The sequence below is a fragment of the Micromys minutus genome, assembly GCF_963924665.1.
Source record: "Micromys minutus genome assembly, chromosome: 19".
NCBI lineage: Eukaryota > Metazoa > Chordata > Mammalia > Rodentia > Muridae > Micromys > Micromys minutus.
Genome location: NC_137954.1, coordinates 40,471,481 through 40,496,291, shown reverse-complemented (window position 1 = coordinate 40,496,291; position 24,811 = coordinate 40,471,481). Strand labels below are relative to the sequence as shown.

General features: G+C 44.8%; 1 protein-coding gene across 1 annotated transcript in view; it reads left to right on the top strand.

The window, feature by feature from the left end:
• Positions 1-22,806, top strand: part of NDUFA10 (NADH:ubiquinone oxidoreductase subunit A10) — a 36,568-nt gene extending 13,762 nt beyond the window's left edge. The window contains exons 8-10 of the mRNA XM_080932752.1: positions 707-792; positions 8,266-8,374; positions 22,386-22,806. Coding sequence (XP_080788878.1) covers positions 707-792; positions 8,266-8,374; positions 22,386-22,454 — 264 coding nt within the window. The 3' untranslated portion in view covers positions 22,455-22,806. The remainder of the gene's footprint in view (positions 1-706; positions 793-8,265; positions 8,375-22,385) is intronic.
• Positions 22,807-24,811: the final 2,005 nt, after the last annotated feature.

The window sequence follows — 24,811 nt, the reverse complement described above, 5'->3', positions numbered from 1 at the left end:
ACCTGCAGAAGGATCTTGCAGAGCTGATGGCTGTGAGCCACCACTGTGATCAGTTCCTCTGTGCAGCGGGCAGGAGGAAGGGGACCTAGTGAGCTCTTCTGTGTTTCGCTGCTTCCTCCTGTTAGCATTCTTTTGAGTTCCTAGCTTGTCCTACTTGGACTGAAAGGCTAGTTTCACTGCCTTCCTGGACCAACACCAAGTTGTTCATATTCATTTTATTTTTGTACCTTTTGATTGGTGTTTAGACATACGTTTAGATGATATATCTTAGAACAATGAACCTCAAGCTTTTGAGCTGGGCGTGTTCTGGAAGAGCAGTGAGTGTGAGAAGATTGCCTCTGAAGGGCAGCACTGGAGGCCTCAGCTCTCCAGTAATATGCTGGTGTTCAGGTTCCTGTTTCTCTGTGTGGCTGTCTTCCCTCCCAGAAAGAACTTGTTAGGGAAGATGAGGGTATTCTGTCCTTGATGTTGGCTTTCCTCCTGTCCCACCTTTCTTCCCGTCTTCAGGGCAGCTTCTGTCCCCTTGCTATTTTAGAATGTTGATGAGGCAGGGTCAAGCTGAGCCCACTCAAGTCCCACCATTTTGTTCTTTTTTGTATGTCCTCTTGTTTGATTTGGTTTGTATGATTCTGCCAAGACTTTGTAAACTTGCAGTGTTGCCTCATTCACAATTCTAAGCTGGGGTTCTCTGTTTCTATTGCTTTAGGTGGTAGAAGACATTGAATACCTTAACTACAACAAAGGGCCTTGGCTTACACAGGATGATCGGACTTTTCACAACCTGCGGATGCTGTGAGTCAGTGGGGGAGCTTTTGGGGTGGGAACAAACTACTGGGTGTACAATGCAAGGGTCTGCTGCATGCTGTAGAAGTAAACAATTTTTTAATTATTAATGCTTCATTTTAGTTGTCAACTGCACCAGCCAAGACTGAGGTGTTTGCCCTTTATCCTTCTGAGCAATTCTTGAGTTCTCTGGAGGGCTCAGAACATAGTGGTTTATCCTTATTTTGCTTCTACTCTGTCAGGTTTGGCTTTAGTTTGAAAGACTTTAGGATCAAATAAAATTACTGCTCTCAGAGACACATTTTGTGGGAAATGCAAGCAAACTCGGGCATGGAACTATTGAGTTATAAAGGCCACTCCCAAGTCTGACTCCTGGGAAGCGTCAGACACAGAGGGCGAGTCCTGCTTCCTCAGGCCTTTGCATGCATTGCCCTGTCATTGCTGCTGCTTCCCGTTTATACTGCTGGAGCATCTTCCTGCCACGTTCACAGCAAAGAACAAACTACTGCAACAGAAGTAGCCTCACGGAGCTTCCCAGCTAACTTAACATCACAGAGAGCCTTGAGTTTCTGAGGTACCAGAGGCTCCCCGTTGTTTTTGCTTATCATTGTGTCTGTCAGCAAGCTTGCAGCCCTCTGTTGGGCCATGGTGTGCATCCTGAGCGGATACACCTACACAGGGCCCACAGGCAGACTTGGATGCCTTGTATTTTGATAGAGGATATGCTAGATCTTTAAAGAGACTTCCAGAGATGCAGTTGTACCAGCAGGTTACTTTCACTGAGAACAAGAAACTGGGTCAGACTGTACAAATAAACATTTCACAACTACTGATTTTTTTTTTTTTTTTTTTTTTGTAAGTTTTGTAAAAACTGTTGGTAGTGAATATTTTATCTGTAAAGAAGTACAGTTAGGGTTGAGAGATTACCTAGTTAACTAGTACGGGACCTGAGTTAAGATTCCAGGCCCTCCCGTTAAAATCTAGGTTTAGTTGTACATGCTTGTGTGGAGGCAGAGGGATCCCTGGGGCTGGCTGACCAGCCAGTCCAGCCAAATTCATTCAGTAAGAGACCCATCTCAAACAGTAAGATTGAGAGAGAATGAGGAAGACTGAGAATTATCCTCTGACCTCTGTACACATTAGAGACACAAACATGCACACATGCATTTTCACATAGACAGGAACATGAATGTATGCACATGGACACACAGTGATGCAGAATAATTAAATAAAAATCAAAGGAAGCCTGCCATTTTATTCCAGAGAAAAGAATTGCCTTGGCATGCAGTTTCTAAATTCCAATTGCGTTCCTCCTGGTTGCTTTGTGCTTGAGTCTCCTTTGCCTGCCGGTGACTTTCAAAGAACCAGGTGTTGGCTGTTGATTGATAGTTTTGTTTTCAGTGATGGCTTTCACTCTTCCTCCTGCTTCCTTAGATCTCAGCTGCTCTCTTCAGCATCCCAGGTAGACAACTGAGTTAGACCCTCTGTCCTAACAAAGCCCAGGTTCACCCAGTTGTCCTTAGTACTGCTTTTCCTGCAGCCTACACCTCAGATAAATAATCTTGGTTTCAGTAAGGTAAAATATTTTCAGAATTCTGTTGAAACTTTCTTTGTCTTACATATGACTTTGGAGTATGTTGCTTGGTGTTGTATCTGGGATTTTCCACCTACCATTCTCCACCCCCATTCCCAAACCCCGTTGTGATCTGCAAACATTCTGGCTATTTCTTCTTTCACCTTCATTCAGGCGTCTTTCTGGCTGGCATGCCTTTTGCCTTGGCACTTGCTCCACTGAGCAGACAGTGTGGGTTCTGCTGTGGGACAGGGAATGCTGAGCCTGCCTGTTGCTAGAGCCGAGGCATGTGGTGACTGGCTCATCTGTGCCCTCTGTAGGGTGTGTCAGTTCTGAAACAGGGTCAAAGCTCAAGCAATGCCCGTTCTCGCAGGACTCCACTGAGTCCTGTTTATCTTTGCCGGTGTTTCAAGTGTTAAGTACATCTTCTAACTAACAGTGCTCATCTGCATGTACCTGCTCTTTCTCTGTTGTCTGAAATGTTATCTTAGCGACACTGTTGCTCTCAGCAGAAGCATGATTTTGTTCATTCTTTTACTTTGATTATCTCAATTTTAAGTCATTTTTCTACACAGCAAGTAGTTAGGTCTTGTTTTTTCATATTGTCTAACAGTTGTATCTTCTATATTTGGATCTTTTACATTAAAATAAACAGTACTCTTGGAATCCATTTCTCCATAGTCTGTGCTTTCTACTTGGTACATTGCTTTCTTTCCCCATCTCTGAGTTTAACTTATCATTTAATATTTTTTACTTTGTATTTGTATTTGGATATCACGGGATACCTATAACTTCTTGACATAAAGTCATACATTAAATTCCATTGAATAGGTGTGTGTGTGTGTGTGTGTGTGTGTGTGCGCGCGCGTGCGCGTGTGTGCGCGCGTGCACGAGTGTGATTTATCATATTGGTTTGTAGGATGCTGTTGTGATAATCCACCAATAACTATTTTACACTGGCAGGGCTGAGACTCTGGCAGGTGTTCAGTCCATGCAGCTGGATTTCTCTCTAGTCCCTGTCTGATGCTGAAGGTCTGGAGGATTCCTAGAATTTTCAGTGTACATCGAATTCAAAGAAGTCAGTTCTAACATTGCAACAGCAGGACAGATGGACTTGCCAGCAAGAATGAGGACAAGCAGGCAGGAAGCAGTTGCCTCCTTCTGTAGTCCTGACCACCCAGCCAAAATATTGTCTACAGTCCATAAATCAGTATACAGACAGTCACACATATGGCTATTTCCCCTTCCAAGTATAATGTACAACCTTGTACACTGCCCATAGTGGTGCTCACTGTGAAGACCTCCCTGCCCTTCAGTGTTCTCCAGAAGGTAGTATGTGCTTTGAATCAGCATTCAGTATATAGTAATGCTTCCTCATAGCCAGTGTAGGTATCAGGCAGTGAAAAAAATAATGATTCTATTCACTGTCACCCCAGTATCCCAGAAAGAAAAGTTTTGCTTCCTGATTCTATGGCCTTGTACCTTGCTGTTCTAGAAGTTTGGGTACTAGAGAGTGGGCTGTTGCTGTGAAGAACTTGACCATGTTTTATTTCTTTGTTTTATTTTAAGGAATGTGGAAAGCTTTGGTGTTTTGGATTAATAAAGTAGTTGAATTTTGTAAGCAGAACTTAATGGGAACTTGGAAGTCAGGAGCACTGAGTGTCATACTCATCTATAGACTTTACCAAACATGGTGCTGTGATGTCTTGGCAAAGAATCTGGCTACTGTCTGCCCTTGTCCTGAGAACTTGCCTGAAGTTAATTCAGTTAAAAATAGACTAATCTCTTTGGCAGAGGGAATTTCAAGAGAGCATAGCATTGAGTCTGTGGTTTGGTTATTATTGATAACCCGCATATAGTTCTGTTCTGAAAAAGAGCAAATGCAACAAAAAGAAGTACAACATACATGATTTGGAGAAAAAAGCACCAGGGAGTTTTAATGTTTACAGCCAAGGCATCTCTGTCAAGAGAGGCTTTAATTATTTAAAGAGATTAGTTAAAGGAGAGTCCACCTGTTCCTCATTGAAGGAATAAGATACCCAGGAAACAAGACTTCACCCAGCTAAGCTCCCACCTTATGAGGAAGCTTGAGTGGTTTTTCTAGAAAGTATCAACATGCCAATGTGGTCAAAGGCAAAGAGGGGCCATCCCAAGCTGGCTGCTGAACTTGGCAGTGTTATCTAAATGGTATTGGCTATAGAGGCATGAAATACACAAGAACTAAGGAGTCAAGAATTCCTCCATGGTTTCAGAGAACTGTGAGTCCAGGTAGCGTGTGGCAGGGAGTCCCTGCATAAAGGCCAGCCCTAAAAGGACAGGAGGCCATATAAGATTGTTGCATGAAGCTGAGAAAGTAAAGACTGGTTTGCAGTGGAGACCTCAGATGGTGGAGATGCCATGAGCTCTTTGTCAGGAAGAACTCCAAGAAGTGGAGCTGCTGCAGCTCTTTGAGCCTGTCTGTCTTGACTTGCTCTGCCATGTGCTTGGGGTTGAGTCTGAGGCTATAGCACTAAGTTGGGCCCCTCATTTCATGCTAACCTTCACCTCTCCCCTAAGTCTACTCTGAAGGCTGATGTACTCTCTGCCGTGGTGGTTTGATGTCCTCATTTTGGATCTCTGCTCCTGAGCAGTTACTAACTGCCCTCACTTTCTCAAGTACATCTCCAGAGATTGGTCTGTTTTATTTACTTGTTTTTAAGTTAAGAGAGTTCCTGTTTCCCCTTTGTGAAGAATGCTCCGAAGCACTGACATTTCTGTTCCAGGATTAGCTCAGGAACTGTAACCTATGTCCAGTCGAGCTCCTGGTAATCATTCCCATTGTTGAACTTCATTTCTTTACAGCCTGCCTTGTTACCACCATGACACCTCCTCTTAATGCTGTGGGTCTGTCACACAAATGTCTTATAATCTTGCTTTTTAGGATCAGTTATTACTGGGCAGAGAGTATGCGCTAGCACGAGGGAAGAGGACTGTCTGAGATCCAGACAGACTCGCTGAGACTAGGGAATATTTCTGGCTTTTGACCTCCCACAGATAATACCATGTCATTTTCTAAATGTGATCTGAAACACGTGTTGATCTGACCCATGCTTAAAAATCATAATTTTGGTAATTACTTAGTTATATGGTTATGAGAGTATAGAGCTGTGTCCTGTAATTTTCCCAGAGTTTGTGAGTTACAACATCCAATTAATTGCTTTTATTTCATTTACTGTGGCTTTGTCCTTTCCCTATGTTGTGTCCTCTCCTCAGTTTCATAACAGTTTTCAATGGTAATTTTGTTGATCTTAATTTCTTGAGTGAAAATTATGATCTGTTTTCTGAGACAATTATTGTAAACATGCCACTTGCCAGTTATAGTTATTGGGTCCAGAACTTGACCAAATCATTGCTTTAGAAAGAACATTTCTGTTTAATTTCAGTTACATTTGTTGGTGTGCCCACCCCCATACCCAACCTCCCAGCCCCATGTGCTGGCCATGAGGTTCACTGCAGCTGCTGGAAGCTCATTTCCAAACAGATCTAGTACTGTGGTGACAAATGCAAGTTCTCCACATAGTTTGAGGCAGAACTACAGTTCAGGAAGAAGTAAAAAACAGTCTGGAAGGTGAGAGCAAAGCAGACTTTCCTATCTGACAAATATTCAATCATAAAACTTTAGTTGCTTTCTATTCTTTTCTGTTGTCTTGCCACAACACTTCTGTTTAAAGCTGTCTGTCCATGGTACTTCAACCTGCCCATGATACTTCATCATGTCATAGTTGGACACTGGTGTGGCAGGAACATTCTTCTCAGCAGCTGGGTTTTTCTATCTGCCGTGTTGTGCCAAGTATGAATTGTGTAAGCAAAACTCCTTATCGACTTTGTGTTGAGTCATAAAAGGCTTCCTAATGCCTTTAGTTTTTTATTATCTCTAATCAAGGATGTTATAGCTAGCCTATCCGACTGTGTGCTGTGTCTCTCCTCATTCCTTTGAGCTCTGCTAAGAGTTGTTTCTCCAGGTTTCAGTAAGGTAGAGAACGGATTGCTTTTAAAGCCTGTTCTTTTTCTGGGGCATGTGTAAATTGTAATTTTGGCAAATTAAACCTAGATGGTGCTGTTGTTCTATAATTCACATACTTCCAGGACACCTCCCTTTGATATTTGTTAACATTTACTGTGTACTTCATTTTTAGTTGAAATATTTTGTTATCACTTTCAACAAAACTAAGCACTGGCAGGTGCAGAGTAATCCTGTGTGTTAAGGTAGAGAACTGTGTGTGCCTGTGCTGCTGGTGTAGTCACGGAGTGTGAGAAGGCTGTCTGTTGGCTTGGTGCTGTGGAATTCCATCTATCAGCTAATGAGAGCGAGCTCCCAGCACAGCTACTGTGTCCTTTACCTATGTACTGCTTGCACGCTTGAACTGCTTTTAAATGCTTTCTTTTCTTTTGGCAGAAAGAAAAACCAACTAGATAGTGTATGAAAGCTAAGAAAAGCAATCTTAATTTTTGACTGTGTTTAGTATGGCCATTTACCTAATTTAGTGCAAACCCCATGGGAAGACAGGCAGGCAGTACTACCTGAGCAACTGTGCTTGGGGGATTTGAGTCACTGAATTATTGTGGGAATGGCACATTTGTGCTAGGACACTAGGCTCTCACAAAGTTCAGCCTTCCATAGTCCTCATTTCCCTGTGGTTTTTTGTGGAAGCATGCCCAGGGACCATGCACCATGCATTCCTCTTGGGTTGTTCTAGTTCTGTGGGGACCTGGCTGTCTGCAGTCTTACATAATGAACCTGGATACTTCCTAGCTCCAACCACCAGGAGCCAGATTCAGTTACAGAATGGACACTTGGAAATTGCAGGCAAGAAACAGTCTTTATAACTTAGGTGTGGCTAAGTATCTGTTGAAAATAATTACTTTGTTTCTTGTAAGACTGTAAGAATAAGAAAAACATTAGTGCCTTTTTCCCTCAGACAGTTGTCTTGTCAGGTAGCCCAGGCTGGATTCAAACTTGTGACAGTTCTTTTGCTTTAGCTTTCCAAGTATTAGGGTTTCTAACATTTGTGGATTTTAAGCCTGTATGACTATGACCAGATTTAATTTTAAAGAAGAAAAAGAAAAGAAGAAAAAAGAAAAAAAATTAAAGGTTTGTCTCTTTAAACATAGCGGTTAGGTTGAGCCCAACTCTAAAGAGAATGATCTGTAACAATTGTAAAAACATTACCACATCAGCAGAACGAGATGGTAAGGCAAAGGGAGAAGCCTACAGTTGGTATTATTAGTACCAGAAATGAAGCTGACTCTTGGTAAATATGGCCCCAGATGCTACCTAGCGAGTTCCATGTGGTACGGTCACATTGCTTTCTATAGGTAGTACCTGAGGAAAGTCACTACAGTGCCTCCCCCTGACAGTGATGTCACATCTTTCTAATGAGGGCATAGTATTCGTACCATGGGGACCTACCATCTGCTGGTAGATTTCTCCCTGCTGTTGTGTGTGAAGCCCACTGTCTGAAGGCATGAGTGCTTCACAGAACTCCCTCAGTTCTGGAGCTGTTTCGGCAGAGTGTCTACATGGCCCCAGAGATCTTCAAAAGAAGTAGTGCTTTGAAAATACCTGCTTGTGAAGAGCATTGATCTTAGTTTTGTTTTGTTTAGATTTGTTTCTTTTATGTGCATTGGTGTTTTGCCTACATGTATGTCTGTGTGAAGGTGACAGAGCCCCTGGAATGGGAGTTACAGACAGTTGTGAGCTGCTGTGCAGTTTCTGGGATTTGAACCCAGATCCTCTGGAAGTGCTCTTAACTGCTAAAGCCATCTCTCCAGTCCCTATGGATATGTGAAGAGTCTTTAGGATTAGGATATTTGCCTAATGGTACTTATTTTAATGGCTTGTTGTAATCCATGTTTGTCTTATTTTTCAGGGTTCAGAATAAGACAGAAGTGCTGAATTATACGACCATCCCAGTTTACCTCCCAGAAATCACTATTGGGGCTCATCAAGGTAGCCGGATCTACAACAGCTTCAGAAAGGTGAGCCCTACCATGGGAGCAAAGTCAGGGATACATGTAACCACTAAGCCATCTCTGTGACGAATTAGTCTGCTGCTGTTCCCCTCATTTCCAGTGATAAAGCAGTGAATCTTCAGACATGCACTAGATCTGGTGTCCTTTCTGGGTGCATTATCCTGATGGACACACATCCTTCCTTTAACTGATAGCTCCAGTTCTGCACAGCTGTGTCTGATGTCACCTTACTCCTCACAGTGGGTCTCTTGAGGTTTACGTTTGTTAGACCTCCAACCAAGTACAGCCAGGGTGGCAAGGTCATGCAGACATGGAGATAGCGGTTATCTCTCCTCTTGCCTCTCTCCAATTTACACATCTTCATCACAGGTCTTTCGTTCCTCCATTGCTGTTATTTCCAGCTGTGTAGGTGGGGTCAAGGGCCTAACAAGAATGGTAGCTGCACCAAGCAGCATCTTAGAGTGGAGAGAGTATCCTATCCATGGTCTGCTGTAGTATGTTGGTTATTGGAAAGTTTGAAATCATCACCTGGAAGTGCACACGTGGGTCTGCATCTGGAGACAGCTGCCTATTCTCCTGTCAGTGAGCAGCAGAGGCTACAGACCACTGGAAGCTTTGATTAAGGGTTTGATGTGGCCTGTTGTTTCCCCCTCTCCCTTCCCTTACTTGGAAGACTCAATATTTTCTTTTAAACAAATTGAAATAATTGTATTCACCATATAAACTTGGGAACACAGCCATAAAGTATCTTCTTACCATGGTCTGTGTCTGGACTTCATCTTATCTGAATGGATACAGATGCTCCCTATGCCTTCAGGTCCAGCCTGCCCTCTGTCGGGTGCAGCAGGAGGGTCTACGGCATTGCTGGACCTGCCTCCCTCTGTCAGCCTTGGCCTCAATGGGACACGGTGTATGTACGGTTGGCTGAGTGGTTAGCCTAGCTTGTTGTGCTTTTGACATTGCCGTCTGTACCCTTATTAACTAGGTTTGCCTTCAGAGTGCTTCCTGTGACTGTTACTCCATCACCTTAGTCTTTCTTCAGCTAGTATTTGCCCAGGATTCATTTTCTGTTCTCTTTCACATCAGCCTCTCTCGTTACCTGAAGGTATTCAAACAAACAAACCAACAAAACTCTAGTTATTCTGAGTATTTGTAATATATATCCAGTTACATTGGAAGAAGTACTTAACATGGTTTGTCTCATAGTGTTTTCTGACCTGTCCTAAGTTTTTTGCTTTCTCTTTTATTTTACCTTTTGGGGATTACTTTTTTTTTTTTTTTTTTTTTTTTTTTTTCTGGCTTTCATGTATGTCCCTCTGTTTACCAACTGGTCATTATTGTGTTACTAGTTGATCACTGTAGGGACTAACCTGGTAATTAAAAGGTTGTCTTTGATGTATTTGAGTCTAATATTGGTAGTTTTCCTGTTGCTGGCAGTGTAAAGTCAGACTGTGCTGAGCCCTGTTTGCTCAGCTCCTCCTGTGAGCTGTTGTGGTAATGTGTCTTAATTCTCTATACATTTCAAGTTCCTCAAGTCCTTCTGGGGTCAGCTAGGGAAAGCGCCCTAACACCTACCCTGCTGTGGTCCACTCTGTGTGTGTCTCCACCTCTGCTTAGGATCATTCCCAGGAAGAACACTTTACTGCAACAAATTAATGTAATCTTTATTTGATCTTCATTTATTTTTACTCTATTTTTAAACTTGTTTGTGAGAAATACTTCAAACTTTTTTAAATAAGAGGGCCTGGAGATATGGTTCAGCAATTAAGAGCATGTCCCGCTGTTGTGGAAGACCTGGGTTCAGTTCTTAGCCTCCACAGGTGGCTCACAACTACTTATAACTCTAGTTTTAGGGAATTCTATGGCTTCCTTGTGTCTCCACTGGCACCAAGCATACACATGGTACACAAACATACATGCAGGCAAAATACTCATAGACATAAAATAAAAATTAGTAAATCTTTAAAATGGCAAGAATAAGCCAGGCCTGATTGTCTCTAGTCTCAGTGTTTGGGAGATAGACACAGGAGGATCAGCAATGTAAAGTAATCCTTAGTTATACAGTGAGTTCGAGGCTAACCTGAAAAACAAAAATAATAGAAAAAGTAACTCCTCTTGCTGCAGCTGACATCACTGCCATGCCCTTCTATCCGCCTATATGGTCAGCTCCTTGAGCACCCTTGTTCTTCCTCATTGTGTGTCTGCCCCTTACCTCCAGGCCTCAGGCTCATGCATAGGAATACAGCTCCTAGGAACACCAGGCCTGCTGGATCACACCCCAGCATGGACTGTGGAATTATGTCCTCTTGAGCCTTCCAGCCCACTGTAGTGACCATTAAGATTTGGGACACTCTTTTTGAAAATGGGATTCTTATAGACAAGATGCCACAAGCCTCTCCTGGTAGTTTCTGTAAGAGGGAACTTACACGCTGCTGCTGACCACATACCAATTGAGAACATCAGTGAGAACATCCCAGGATGGATGGGAGACTACATCTGACAGCTTTGTCTCCAGTCCTTGCCTTTAGATTTCCTCAATATTTAAGAACTTGATACTTAAAAACTTTTGGAGACTACAGGGCACTTAGTTGTTGACTGTCCCTCAGTCTGGTATGTTGGATGAGATTCAGGCTATAGATATTTGTGGAGGAAATGTGGAAGAACTCATTTCAACTTCCTAGGCAGTATAGATTCTCATTGGCCCTATAACTGTGTACTTTGCCCTTTGCTCGTGTGACTAAATATGGTGTAACTCTTTCCTTCACTCTTCAAACTCAGGAAGCTCTGGGGGACACTGAGACTGCAAACACGTGCTCTTCTGACAGATTTTTACACCAAAGTTCTGACATCTATTGATTTTCTTAACTTTGTAGTCAGCACCTACAGGACCAAGCCTGTGAGAAGCCCTGTCTGTCGTACCCCACCCCACCCCCCGCAACCATTACCATGGTGTGCTTCAAACCCTACCAGAGTCTGTCACACCATTTTTAGGGAGTCAAGAGCCCTATTTGGCCTTACAGGAAGATTTAGGTCAAACTTGGAAGGAAGGGAGACTGTCTTTGATTTTTTTTTTTTTTTTTTTTTTTTTTTTTTTTTTTTTTTTTTTTTTTGAGTAATAAATTGCGCAGGGCAGAGAATTCTTATTTTTCTTTTAACCAATCCAAATTTCAGCATCTTGGGCTTCTGGTTCTGTTCTAAAGAGCAGCTTGCTGTTTCTCATGACTGTTTCTCATCTATCTTGCGGGTCTGGCTTTTGTCTGCTTTCTCATGTGCTCTTGAGCTTTCCCAAGGCTGTGTGCACTTGGGGGGCCAGGTTATGTCCTTTTGTCATCACTTGGCGTGGGGTCCATGAAGTCCTTTGTCCCTTTAGCTGGTCTCCACACTCAGTGCCAGTTCGTGGTTCTCCTCAGACTCCCAAGGGTGGTAGTCGCTCACTGACTGCTGGGCCTGTGCTTACCTCTTATGGCCGTTTGTCAGTGTGTCAGCTGCACGTGTTCTGCTGTCTTCCAAGGCCCTGATGGATTGGTGTCCAGCTCTTCTACCTGCTTGCCCAGTGAGCTTTTAATTTTAATCGTGGTCTTTGTTGTTGTTGTCGTTATTTCTAAGTTTACACTCTAATTTCAACTTTGCAGAATAATTTTGCCATACATTTTTTAACCTTAATCTGTGATAGAGCAATCTGAAAACTGCAGTGTGTCTCTTGGGTCTGCTTTGACTGCCTGGATCCCGTCTGCGGTTTAGTTATCTCTGCCCCCTGGCAGGTGCTCCCTATGTTTTGTCTCCTGTATTCTCTCACTATGGCTGTCATTTGTCGCTTTTGATAGCATTTTATTAAGAATGTAAAGGTAGGGGATCTTTTGGTCAGCAATAAAGTAAAGGCAGACCACCAGAATTCATTCTGATATCAAGCTGATGAGCTGGGCTGGCTGTGTTTGGGTTCCATGAGACCTGATGTATTTCCAGCCTGTCCTGCCTGAGAGAGCATGTTTAACAGGGGTTTCCTGCAGATTTCATTCCTACTATGTGTACTGCTGCCAGAAGCTCTTTTTGGTCCCTCACTGCTGTTAACTGTAAGCCCACCTGCTCTACACTAACACCATCAAACACAGCCCCTGCCTGCCTTGATTCCTGTGAGTAGTAGGCTTTCTGTGCCATCTGTCTCTGTTTTTATGGGAGGGCATAGTTGGTCTGAGCCAGCTAGTCCCCCGAAAGCTAGACATGGGTAGGTGGTTTTACTGTGAGCTTGACACCGTCACCATCTTTTTTTCTTTAAGGCTGTCTATGTTCTCATATTCTTCTGGGTGGTATCTGTCACCTTGACACAAGCTGTGGGAAGAAGGAACCTCAACTGAAAAATGACCTTACCAGATTGTTCTTTGGGCAAGCCTGTGGGGCATTTTCTTGATTACTATTAATGTGGAAGGGCCCAGCCCACTGTGGGTAGTACTGCCTATGGGCAGGTAGTCCTAGAAGTGTAAGAGAGCAGGCTGAGCAAGCCATGGGGAGCAAGCCAGTGAGCAAGATTCCTGCATTTCCTATGCTTCTGTTCCTGCCCTGACTTCCCCCAGTGGTGAACTACAAACTGTAAGATGAAATAAATTCCTGGCTCCTCGGGTTGCTTTTGATCATAGTGTTTTATCACAGCAGTGGGGATCTAATACTGAATATCAAAGAGAGTCCATAGTGTTGAACTTGTGGATTTAATTGTTAGAAATGTTAAAGATTTGAAACAAATAATTGGAGGAATCTTTTTATCTTTTTAAATTTCTGAGTGTAGTTTAAAATACAAGTTTAGTTTTTCAAGGACAGTGTTATGTACCGAATGGCTGTGAGGCTGGTGGAGGTCTACGGTACCCACATTGGGTTTCCATATCACCAGCTTCAGTTCATACTAGCCATGGACTCTGGGTGCTAACTGAAGCTGTCACCTAGATCTCCTCAGCGTGTCACTTCTGTGCCAGGACCCCATCCAGACCTCATGGCAGACTGTCTCTGCAGGCTCCTCTGAGCAGTGCTGTGCCTGCCGCTTATTCTTAGTCACAGTTAAGGACTCACAGTGCAGTCTCAGGTGGGCATCGGTGAGGTCGTAAGGGTGGGGGTGAACGCTCAGCATTGCCATTGAGGACCTTAACCTTGATTGCCTGGAGTCTTTACTCTGCAGAGTTGCTCTGTCTCTTTCTTTTAGAAATCCTCTTTGTTCACTAGGAACTGTGTGGCCATTTAGAGGAATGCTAGTTTTGTTTGTTTGTCTTTTAAGGAAATTAAGTTTTTATTTTTAAAAGATGGCAATAAGTAAAATTACTTTCTTCTTAGGGATAGAATTCTCTTGGCTATTAAAGAGAGCAGTAATTATCACAGAACTTCACACTGGAAATTGCTTCGTGGATGATTCAGAGATAAATGCATGAGGCCCCTCAATGCGTTTCCTACCAGCTATTGATAGCCCGGAAATCTGTGGCTTTCGCGCAGGAACTTCCTGGGAAGCAGAACTGTTTTCCAGCCGCTGTGCTCAAAACCTCAAACAACTCTGACTTGGTGATCTGCTTGCACTGCACTGGCAGGCACTACTGTTATTGCTGTTTGGGAGCCACGCCTCACGCCACTCCTGGGAAGTGCAGGAGTACCAGCAGCCGTTAGTGGGTCCACCTGAGTGGATGACAAGACGCTTCATGTCATGAGGAACAAGGAGGCTTGTGAGAAGCAGCAAACTGGCTGGGAGTAAGGTGGTGCAGGAGTTGTATACCGTGGGTACTCTGGGAAGGTCAAGGGTAGACTGTCACTGTCATTTCAGACTTTCTAGTAGTTGCTTCTTTTTTTCTTTCTTTCTTTCTTTTTTTTTTTTTTTTTTTGTATTTGACAAAAATAGTATCAGAAGAATAACTTATTTTCTGGGATTTTCAGGGGATTGCAGTCTGTCTATCCTGGCAAGGGAGATGAGGTGTAGGTAATTAAGCTGAGGAAGGAGTGAGAACAGACCTCGCCCCCAAGACTTGCCCCCAGTGATCACTGCTTCCTGCTTCCCCAGCTCCTACTTTTCACACCCCCCAAGCATCTTATATCCTACCTGTCCATCCAGGGATCCGTCCACTCACAGGTCTCTGAAAACATAGGCACCCCAGAGGTCATTCCTAATCCAGATTCATTATTACGTGTCCTCCCTTTGGCCTGGCTCCTAAATACTCTAAACGTGCGTTATGCTCAGGCCTCCTATTCATACACGTGCGTACCGGTGCTACTTTGATCGCTTAGTTCTGCATGCGACCACAGGTCTGTGATAGAGAGCTGGAGGCAATCTCTGCACTCATGGCCTCTGCATTTGTCCCTAGCAAATTCTTGGACCTCTGTTAGCAGCTGCTTTCAGAGGGACCTTGTCAGGTAGTGTGGGTCTCACTATGGGAACATGGGTTCGGAACTATCACCATTGGGTATGCACCTGAAGTCGGTAACCCGGAATCTGTCATTAGCCAATAGTTCAGCATGGCTGGGTAGCGTCCCATGAGTCCCTCGGCTATCCATGGTTGACTACTGACAGGCCTACTCTTATAGGCACAGTGCAGGCAACCACAGCTGCCGTGAGAGCTTGTTGTCAGTCATGCCCTGAAGATAGCATTTTGCAACCCTTTTCCTTTCTTCCCACTTTTACATTCTTTGAGTTCCCTCTTCCACAATGCTGTCTATTAAGCCTTAGAGGAGGTGTATAAATATCCCTTGAGGGATGAGCACTTGGCTTTCACTTATTCTTAGTACCTTAAGCAGACATGAGTCTCTGCATTCAGTTAGTCACTCACAGAGAAGCTTTTCTGAGTCAATAGTGGCATTTATCTATGAGTATAAGCCTTAAGTATTTAGAAGGTACTTTGGTATCATGTCAAACAGTTTCTTCTAAGACCTGTAGTGTCCCAGCCATGAGTTTGGGAGCAAAGTGTGTGTGTGTGTGTGTGTGTGTGTGTGTGTGTACTCGCACTCAGAGGTAATACCTGTGGAACAGGTCTCAAATCTATTCCAAGGTTGGGGGTGACCTTTAATAGTACTGCCACTATTGTACTTGGAAGCACATCTTGTCTCCATGTTGTGTTTATAGTTACAGTCTTCCCAGCTGATAAGAGCCGATGCTTTTTCTCACCCTTTAGATGGTATAGCACCTTCTAGCTGTGAAAGCTCTCCAGCAGGGAAGAAGCAACTGGCCAAGTTCCAGCCCAATTTCTTCCTATCTTGCAAACAAGGTGCATGGTATCTTATCATTTAGTTCTGGAGGGTAACCAAGAAGAATGCTGGAAATCTGTACTGGGGCCTCCATGACCAGTAGCTTAAAAGGAGAGATTTTTACGTTTGGCACTGGTATTTTTGTTTAGGCAGCCTATGGAATGGAAGAAAATATCTGGCAACTTACATGTGACAGGACTAACATGTAGATTGTTCAAAAAAACTTAAAAAGAAGAAAAGGAGAGAAACTTCAAGAAAACAGTTCAATTTAAAAATGGGTTTTAGAACTGAATAGAGAATTTTCAAAATAAGAAATATTAATGGCTAATAAATACTTTAGAAAGTGTTCAACATAATTAAGCCATCCGGGAAATGTACACTGAAACCACTTTGAAATTCTGTCTCACCCCAACCAGAATGGCTGTTATCCAGTAATCAAATGGGAGCAGATGCTATCGAGGTTATGGGGAAAGAACTCTTATTCACTGATGGTGGGAGTGTGGACTGGTACATCACTATGGAAATCAGTGTGGAGGCTCCACAAAAAGCAACACATAGACTAACCATATGACCCAGCGCTACCACCCTGGGTATGGACCCAAAGTACATTGTACCCTTCTACAAAGACACTGGCCTGTCAGTGTTCTCTGCTGCTCTTTTCACAGTACCAGGAAATGGAGTCAGCCTTCGGAATGTCTTGTCAACAGTTGAATGACTTAAAAAAAAAAAAAGTGAAGTAAACAAAGTTGAATTATAGTCAGATGTTGGGAAAAATGAAATTTGCAGGTAAATGGACAGAACTTAGAAAGCAGAGATGATTCAGGGCCAGATTCAGCTTAGACTTTTTAGAACTGTATGCTTAACTCGGAGTATATGTAGAAACCAGGAGCTAGAAAGGAGCCATCGGGGGACCCCGTCAGGGACGGTGTGTGGTAGAGCATGGACAGTATGAACACAGAAGGGTGATGCTGGGTGCCGACTGGTTCCAGCCAGAATAAGGAAGACAAGGGTATGAGATGGAAGAGTTAACAAAAACAATGGGTTTGTGGGGGAAAAAAATCAAAACCTCCTATTTTGTAAGCCAATTAGAAAACACGTTTTAAAGGGGGAGAGAAGAGGGGTCTCCTATGTGGCTATAATGTTTCTAGAAGCCATTCTAGAAGAAGTGTTGAAGGAATGGGTTGGAAGGAAGGATTTAGTAAACTGTTTACCCTTTAAGGTTCTATTTCTGTCTTCTTTCTGAGCTGTCATGTTGGGTATACTCCATTCTTTTGTTTGAACCCAGGTTTTGCCTGACTAACTTAACAGTTTTTACATTTGGGTCTGATGGTGACAAATTTCAGTGGCTGACTTTCTAAAAACAGACATATATATATATATATATATATATATATATATATATATATTCAACTCAATTTGAGAGGTGTTTTCAATTGATATAGGATTCTAGCTTGATCATTCTTACAACACATGAAAGGTTCTCTGTACCTTGTACCTGTGTTGTTTCTAGTGAGAAGTCTAGTCATTCTTTGGTCTTGGTGCCCTTGGAACCTTCTATCTTTGGCTACTTTCAGGATTTCTGCAGCCCCTTTACTGCTTGCTTTCTGGGGTTTCACTGTGATGTGCCTCTGTGGTTGACTCTGCATCCTGCAGAGGTTTACTTAGTTTCTCAGTGTGTTAGCTGGATTTTTCAAAGCATTTGGAAAAGGTTTAGCCATTTACTTATGAGGACTTGGGGGACTCTATTTATACATGCAATAAATGGAGGTTTTCATGGGTCCCTGGAACTGTTTTATCCTTTCTCTTTCTGCTTTATTTGGAGTCAGTTCTCTTATGTCTTCATGATCTTTTCTATGCTAATAAGAAATGGGCTGGTGTTCTGTTGTGTTTATTTGGCTCTTCAAGGAAACAGAAAACACAAAAGTGTTGAAGCAACAAAGAAGTTCTGGGAGAAAGTAGAGAAGGGCAGACGGGAAGGGGATAGAGGTGGAGGCATGCCTGACAGGCAGAAGGGAGGAAAGATCCAGGACAGGTGAGAAGCTAAAGACAGTGCCTCTGGGAAGAGCCTGTGGCCACAAAGCTGACTGGCACTACTCCAGTGTACCCAGCAATGACAGGGAGGGTGTGGCCTGCCGTGGGCAGCACAGTGAATCCCAAGGACTAGTACTTCATAGCCCCACTTGGGACATGGGCATGACCCCTACACCCATCCAATAGAATTGTACCACAGGAATCCTTCCTGGTCCTTTCTGTTTTCCAGTTCTCCCTTATTTCTGTCATCTATCATTGTGTCCCCAGAACATAACAAGCACTTACCTAAGGGTTGCTTTAATATTTTCCACTTGCACGTGTCTGGAAATGTCTCACTGGCTGCAATACATTGTGTGTTTCATGGTTTGGAATGCTAGATTTTGTTCTATTCTGAGACAAGTGTTGGAAGTTTTCTGGCTGCTGTGCAGTTACATGCACATCAGCATTAAGCCTGCTGGCACTGAGTTCCAGCTTTCCAGTGCCTCTAGCATAATCTGTTTGGGGTACAGTATTGCCTGAGATCTCTCTTGTGCTTATGTGTGAGGAGGAGCTGGTGGGAACCCATCTGCAAGGAGCCATGGATTCATTCTGCTCACAGCTTTTGGAGGCTTTGTCCAACCTTGCATGGGCATTGTGTTTAGACCAGTGGCCCTGTAACAAATTTTGGAGCTCTTTCTCTGCCTAGACCCGAAGTCCCTACCTTCTACACTTTGGCTTGTTCAGAGTCAGATAGGGCATGGGTCTGAGCTTTCTAGTTGGGAAGGTACTGTTACTTATGACAGTTAGTCTATCCGGTCTCAGGTTCTCAGGCCCCAATACTAGAGTCCAGGGCCTAGAGGCTGCTGTGCTACAAGTTGACTCGAGTCCAGTATATATGATGGGGATAGGAGTGGGGAGTCACGCTAAAGACTGAGGTATGCATTCAAGCTAGCTGTGGCAGGGCAAGGGGGGCACCGTTTACAACTCTCAGAACCCCATTCCTTCATGTTGATTGAATCCAGACTCAGTAGCTTCACTTGGTATACACAAGGTGACAGTTGCCACTGCATCTCAAGTTCCCAATGGGACCTTGGTGAAGCCACCAAAGCCAGCTGCACAGAGTGGGTAGGGGGTACCTTGTTTACAGTGACAGCCAGTGGGCCAGGGCTGAGGTGATGCTAGCTTGCTGATCCCAGTGGAAGGTCCTAGAAGACCAAGATCATGGTTAGATGTTTAGAAGCGACAGTACTGAGTCTCCACCCTTGCCTAAGCCTCAGCACAGTGATCCAGACCAGCTCTTCCACACTGTCAAGTTAAACCCACGGAGGGGTGCTCTCCACACCTGCTGCTCAGGCTGTTCTGCTTCAGCAAGCAGTTCTGTTTCTGGGAGTTTATCCTAAGCACATAGCAAGAGGAAGCATTATAAGGTGGAATGGGGGCTGGAAACAGCAGGGCTCAGCAGCAGCCCACCCTCAGCCTGGGGTGAGTAGATGAGTTAGTTGTCTAGGGACTTGGGTGCAGGACCCACTCCCGAGTTGGGAGATTGAGACCTCTCTTGTGCTTGTGTGTGAGGAGGGGATGGATAGAATAGCTGTGTGCACCAGGCAAGTGACTTACTCTGTATGAAAAAAAGAAGTAAATGTGCAGATCCTGCAGCATCGAAGAGGTATGCAGAGTGTTCTGACCTTCTGTCTCCAGCTGCCCAGGGCACTCCCCAGAGGCAGCTGGATCTTGGACTTCCTTTGCAACCTCCTGTCTTAGTTAGGGTTTTATTGCTGTGAACAGGCACCATGGCCAAGGCAAATCTTATAAATAACAACATTTAATTGAGGCTGGCTTACAGGTTCCTAGGTTCAGTCCATTATCATCAAGACAAGAGCATGGCAGCATCCAGGCAGGCATGGTGCACGAAGAGCTGAGAGTTCTACATCTTCATCCAAAGGAAGCCAGGAAAGACTAAGCATCCTTGGGCAGCTAGGAGGAGTGTCTCCAAGCCCAGCCTCAGAGTGACACACTTTCTCCAACAAGACCACACCTTCTAATAGTGCCACTCCCTGGGCCAAGCATATGCAAACCATCACACCTCCTAAAGAACTAATTGTTGGTTTAGATTCAGCATGGCCTCCAGCCCACCAACAACACACAGATAGTGGGATATTAGGGGTACTTTTATGTATGTTCAAGTGCTGTGCTTTCTCCCCAGAACCTGAGAACAGAGCACCTTCACTGGATTTTATAGGCCAGTTAAATTCCCCGAAGCATTCCAGAGTGGCTTTTGTGAAGCAATTAATAGACATAGTGAGGCTCAGCAGGTTGGTAGTCTTCAGCTAGTTTTCATTTGCTCTGGTATAAAATGCAGAACCGTGGTTGTTGAAAGTCCCAGGACATGCTGACCAACTGGGATAATACAAACCTCAGTAGCTTCACTTGGTATATGCAAGGTGACAGTTGCCACTGCCTCTCAAGCTTCCAAATGGACCTTGGTGAAGCCACCATAGCCAAGTTGCACACAGTGGGTAGGGGTGCCTTGTTTGCAAGGACAATCAGTGTAGATACAATCCTCTAAAGGGTGGATGTGTTGTGTTCATCAGACATGATTGTGTAGACTGGTTCAAAAGTGAGAAGTGGTTGGCAGGTGGAGAAGCTCTGTGTTTGGTGTCTGTTCTGCCTGGGCTTCTCCCCAACCCTATGCCTGTGCATCTTGCCTGAGGCCATTCCAGACTTGTCACCTTCTCTCTGCAGGAAAGCTGCTTGCTGCTAGCTGCCTGCCCTCATGCAGTGTACTGACAGGCTGCTCTTGTGGCTGTGTGGTGCACCCTCCTGTTATGCTAGATGGGTCCCTGTCATTCACTTTGTGTGTCTGTAGTTTTTTCTGAGCTCTATGCCTGTTATACTGGGCTCTTGTGTGTGCCATGCAGCTAGGGAAGGACAAATCTGACAGAGGGAAGCTGAGCTCTCCATCCTTTCAGCCCAATGACAGCTCCAGGCACCGCTACCATGGCTTCCTTGCTTCCAAAGTAGTTTATTGCCAGTATTCCTTCAGGACTGGGCATGTCAGGGGCTTCCTAATGCCTAACCTTGTCTACGTCCTCTGTGCCTCCAGCCCTGTGCTGTCTCCCTTACCTGCTTGTACTTCCAGATTCATTAAATTCACACTCTTTTCATGTACTCCATGGCCCTGGGGACCATGGCCTCTTTCTTTTTCCCCTTAAAAAGGGAAAAAATAAACTCAGAACAGAACAGGAAACCACGGTATACACCTCTGAATACATGGTTACCCACACAACAAACTACTAAAACTCAGGAAGATTATCTAAAGTATTTACAATAATAAATTCTGAAAAAAATTCTACTCCAAGAAGGTTCAAATCAATATATTTCAAAATAAGACATCACCTGGAAAACTTCTCAAGATTTTTCTTAGGATCCTAAATTCATGTTACCTAAGATACCAAAAGAAGAAGTTAGTTCCTCAAATATTTGGAGTATCAATGATCTAGTGAGCCATCAGTTAATAAATATAGGAAATTCATGGGTAAGTCAATAACCTTTTTCTTTTTTAAACTTTCTATTGATTCTTCATGAGTTTCGCATTGTGCACCCCAGACCCACTCATCTCGTCCCCTTATTCCCACCCTTCATTCTTGCCGCCTCCCCCGAAATACAATACACAAACAAGCAACAAGAAGCATAGAAGACATCTTCTGGTGAAAGCTGCAGTGTGTCACAGTTCGTCCCACAGACTTCACTTGTAAATGCCCAAACAATGCCTCAGTGGTCTCAGGAGTGCTGGTCCTGCCACTCATCTGCTCTGAGGTGATGTGGGGGTGATGCCTGCTCTCTTCTGCCCCTCACCATTTGCAGCAGTGGGGCGAGCTGACCCTGGGAGCATGAAAGTGGGTGAGCCAGCCCTGATCCTCACTGGCTGGATCACTGTGGGGAGGGGGAGTTCAACTGTAACTCCCTTGGGCTCTACAGTGGAGCTGCCCTGATGGTGAAGGCACTGGCGAGCCCCTCACAGCTGCAGCACTGGGAGAGTCAAGCCTTGACTGGGCAGTGCTGTAGAGCTGGCTGTGCTAGTGAGCTAGCCCCGAGGGCATGAGAGCAGAAAAGCTGACCCTGCCTTCTGCCAGTGGTAGCATTGGATGGCCTAGGGAGAGCAGTGCTGGAGAGTTTGCCCAGGAGCTGCAGATAAAGGGGAGTTGATGGGCTGACCAGCTCAGCTGCCCAAGCCCAGATTCATGCTCTAAATTGGCCCACCCCTAAATCTATATTATCTGTGTCAGTTGGGGTGCATGAAAAGGCTAGTCCTGGTGTTCCAAAGCTGCAGGATCTCCATGATGCAGGGTGACAACAGGAGAACCAGAAGTCCTGATGAGTCACTGTGAGTCATCACTTCTGTGATAGTGTCACAGAAGCCAGAGATCTCAGACTATGGCCCCAGTAATGAGTTCATCACTGGTCCCCAGTGCTGACCTACTATCGCCATTCGCACTAGCCAAGCAAGCAGTTGTGACTTGAAAACAAACATTTTCTAGGCCCAGCCCCCTCTGCCAGTTATCACCAAATGCCACTGGTTTCTTGTCTCCCCTGCTCATCATACACAATAGAAAAGTCAGCTAGGGGTCTGTCTTCATCTGGATCTCTGTTCTAGACAGGACTTCTGTGGGCAAGGCTGCTTTACTATACAATGGAGCCCTGTCCTCGGGTATTCCTGGTACTGGATGGGCAGTAGCTCACCAACTCTGAGGGTTGGGAAAGTGGTCTTTACTCTAAACAGTATTTTATTGCCTTCCCCCTACAGCTGCCAGGCCGCAAGTATGCCCCTGGGTACAATGCTGAAGTGGGTGACAAGTGGATCTGGCTGAAGTGAATGGTCCCCTCTGCCTAGCTGTGTCACAGCCATGAAGATGTCTGTTCTACCCAACTCTATGAACTCCAGAGCTTTACAAGACAACAGGAAAAAAACAAATGATCAAGAAATTGCCAGGAAAAAAAAAAAAATGATCTAACAAAAAGTCTGCCCTGTGCCTAGTCAGAGTTGAAAGAATGAACTTCCATTGAAAAGGTTCTTGAACCTTCTAGTGTTGTTTTGGAATCATCTAGGGGAAAAAACAACAAAGCTGGTCTGCTGAAAGCCCAGCTCCCTCTGGGAGCCTGGTGCCCCAGTGCTGTTTCCTTGAGTCCTCCCAACTGAAGAAATAAAGCTGGCTCTATGGCCCCTCCTCCTGTGTCTCCGTGGTACCCAAGTGCTGGTGTCAGGATGCTCAGCCCTCCCCCTCCAGGCCTCCCGTGCAGTTTGGGTCACTCACACAGTGCTGAAGCTTTTTTTTTTTTTTTTTTCTGAAGCATTTGTTCTTTTAACAGTACATTAGAGCGAAAAAGGAAAAAGCATCAGCACAGACTAGCTGATCTGTTTTCTTAGAGCAGGCTCACTTCTTGGCTGCCCTCAGGGCTCCATGACCTCTCTGAAGAGCAAGCTGGGTACAGATGCTGTTATCAAAAGTGAGGGTGTCAGTCCCAAGTGAAAAGAACAGTGGCATCTTACTGTTCACCTGTATTGGAACCTGGGGAGGAGTCCGTATGAGCTGGTGTCATCTGCATTGCTGTTCAGAAGTTAAAGTTGTCTGCCCTAAGCTGTGGGTTTGTGCTGAGACCCCTGCTGTGGCTGCTCTGAGCACATGTAACTTACTTTTAACTTAATTAAAACTTAATGAAATTTAGCATTCAGTTCCCTAGTAACACTGGGCTCCATTCAGGCATGCACAACACATTTGGGGAGCAGGTCAATATCAGACAGTACAGAAAAGAACACCTTGATCTTCCAGAAAAGCTGGCCTTACTGCTGTCGCCACCAAGCTGCCTGCTGCTCCTCCCCTTCTTCTGAAATGAGCCAGCCCTGGAATTTTGTGAGCCCCTTGAGAGGGTTGAAGAGAAAGAAAGCATCTTTATCTTGGCTCTACCTACTGTCCCTGGCTGGGTGGCACTGCTGCCCCCTAAAAACCCGCATCGCAGACATGCAGCATTGCAGCAGTAGGTGTTGGGCCACTGTCCAGAGACCTCAGCCGTAGTAGCTGGCATGCCAGCACAGACTGAGTCCTTTAGAGTCCCTGTGCTTATTTCTTCCCTGGTGGCTCTACTCCCTGGGTATAGTGTGACACTTGTGATTTGTGTTGCTCCAGGAGTCCATCTGCCCATTCCGTGTTCACTCTATTAGGCGGAGGAAGATGAGTATTCTTTTCTGAGAGGATACTGGTAGATACTCTGGTCTGGTTTCAATGCAGTACCTCATCAATTTCACCAAATCACCTACCACCCTTTAAAACGTGGACCAGGGCTGAAATATAACCATGCACTTTGAATAGCTCACATTGGCAGCCTCAGCACCTTGAGGATCAGGAACGGCACTGTCAACACTGGTTCTGTGTTTTCTGTTGACAGAGGAAGTCATCACAAACTTAAGGCTCTCGTGGTTTCCTCCATCTTTAGCAGAGCAAGGCTCAGCCTACAGCCTGGTGGCAGCTGGCATGCTCCCCAGACATCAGACTGCTGCCAACTGCAACCCACCACACAGCCATGGTGCTACAGTAAGTAGCTGCTCACCAGGCAGAGCAGTTCAGTGAGGGGTGAACTGAGGAGGAGGGAAGGGTACCCAGGGGGTCCAAGGACCTTCAGTCAGGCTACACCTTGATGGAAGTGTGTGGCTGTGCAATGCAACAGGAATGAACAATGTTCTCTTGCTTTACATGGCCCCTCTTCTAAAGCCTGCTGTCTCCTAATTGCTTGGAAACATCTTGTGTTCTGTTTTCCGAACCCTACTTCTGGATTGGCTGTGAGCAGTATGAGCTGGCACCAAGGAGACAGACCTGCCCTGGGGCTGATCAGCAAGGTTAGGTGACAGCACACCAGGCAACACTTGGGCTTGAAAGGCGACAGCTCAGAGCTGCTCTGGGTCACCCGGGGCTTTACATCTAATATAAAGCCAGCCCCTGAGGGCAATACTTCTACCAGGACCTCAGCCTCAGGTCCTTTCTTTCTGTCGTGTTGGTTGGTTTTGTGGGGGGCTTGGGGTTTATTTTGTTTTAGAGGAAGGCTCATCTGAAAGAAGACAAAGACGGGATTAAGAACTTGAGGGAAGGTGCACTTTTCAGCTGCATGGCTCTGGCCTCCTTGTCGGGAGGCCCACGCTGTGAGTTTTAGCATGTCCTGTTCTCTCTGGAGTTCTCAGCA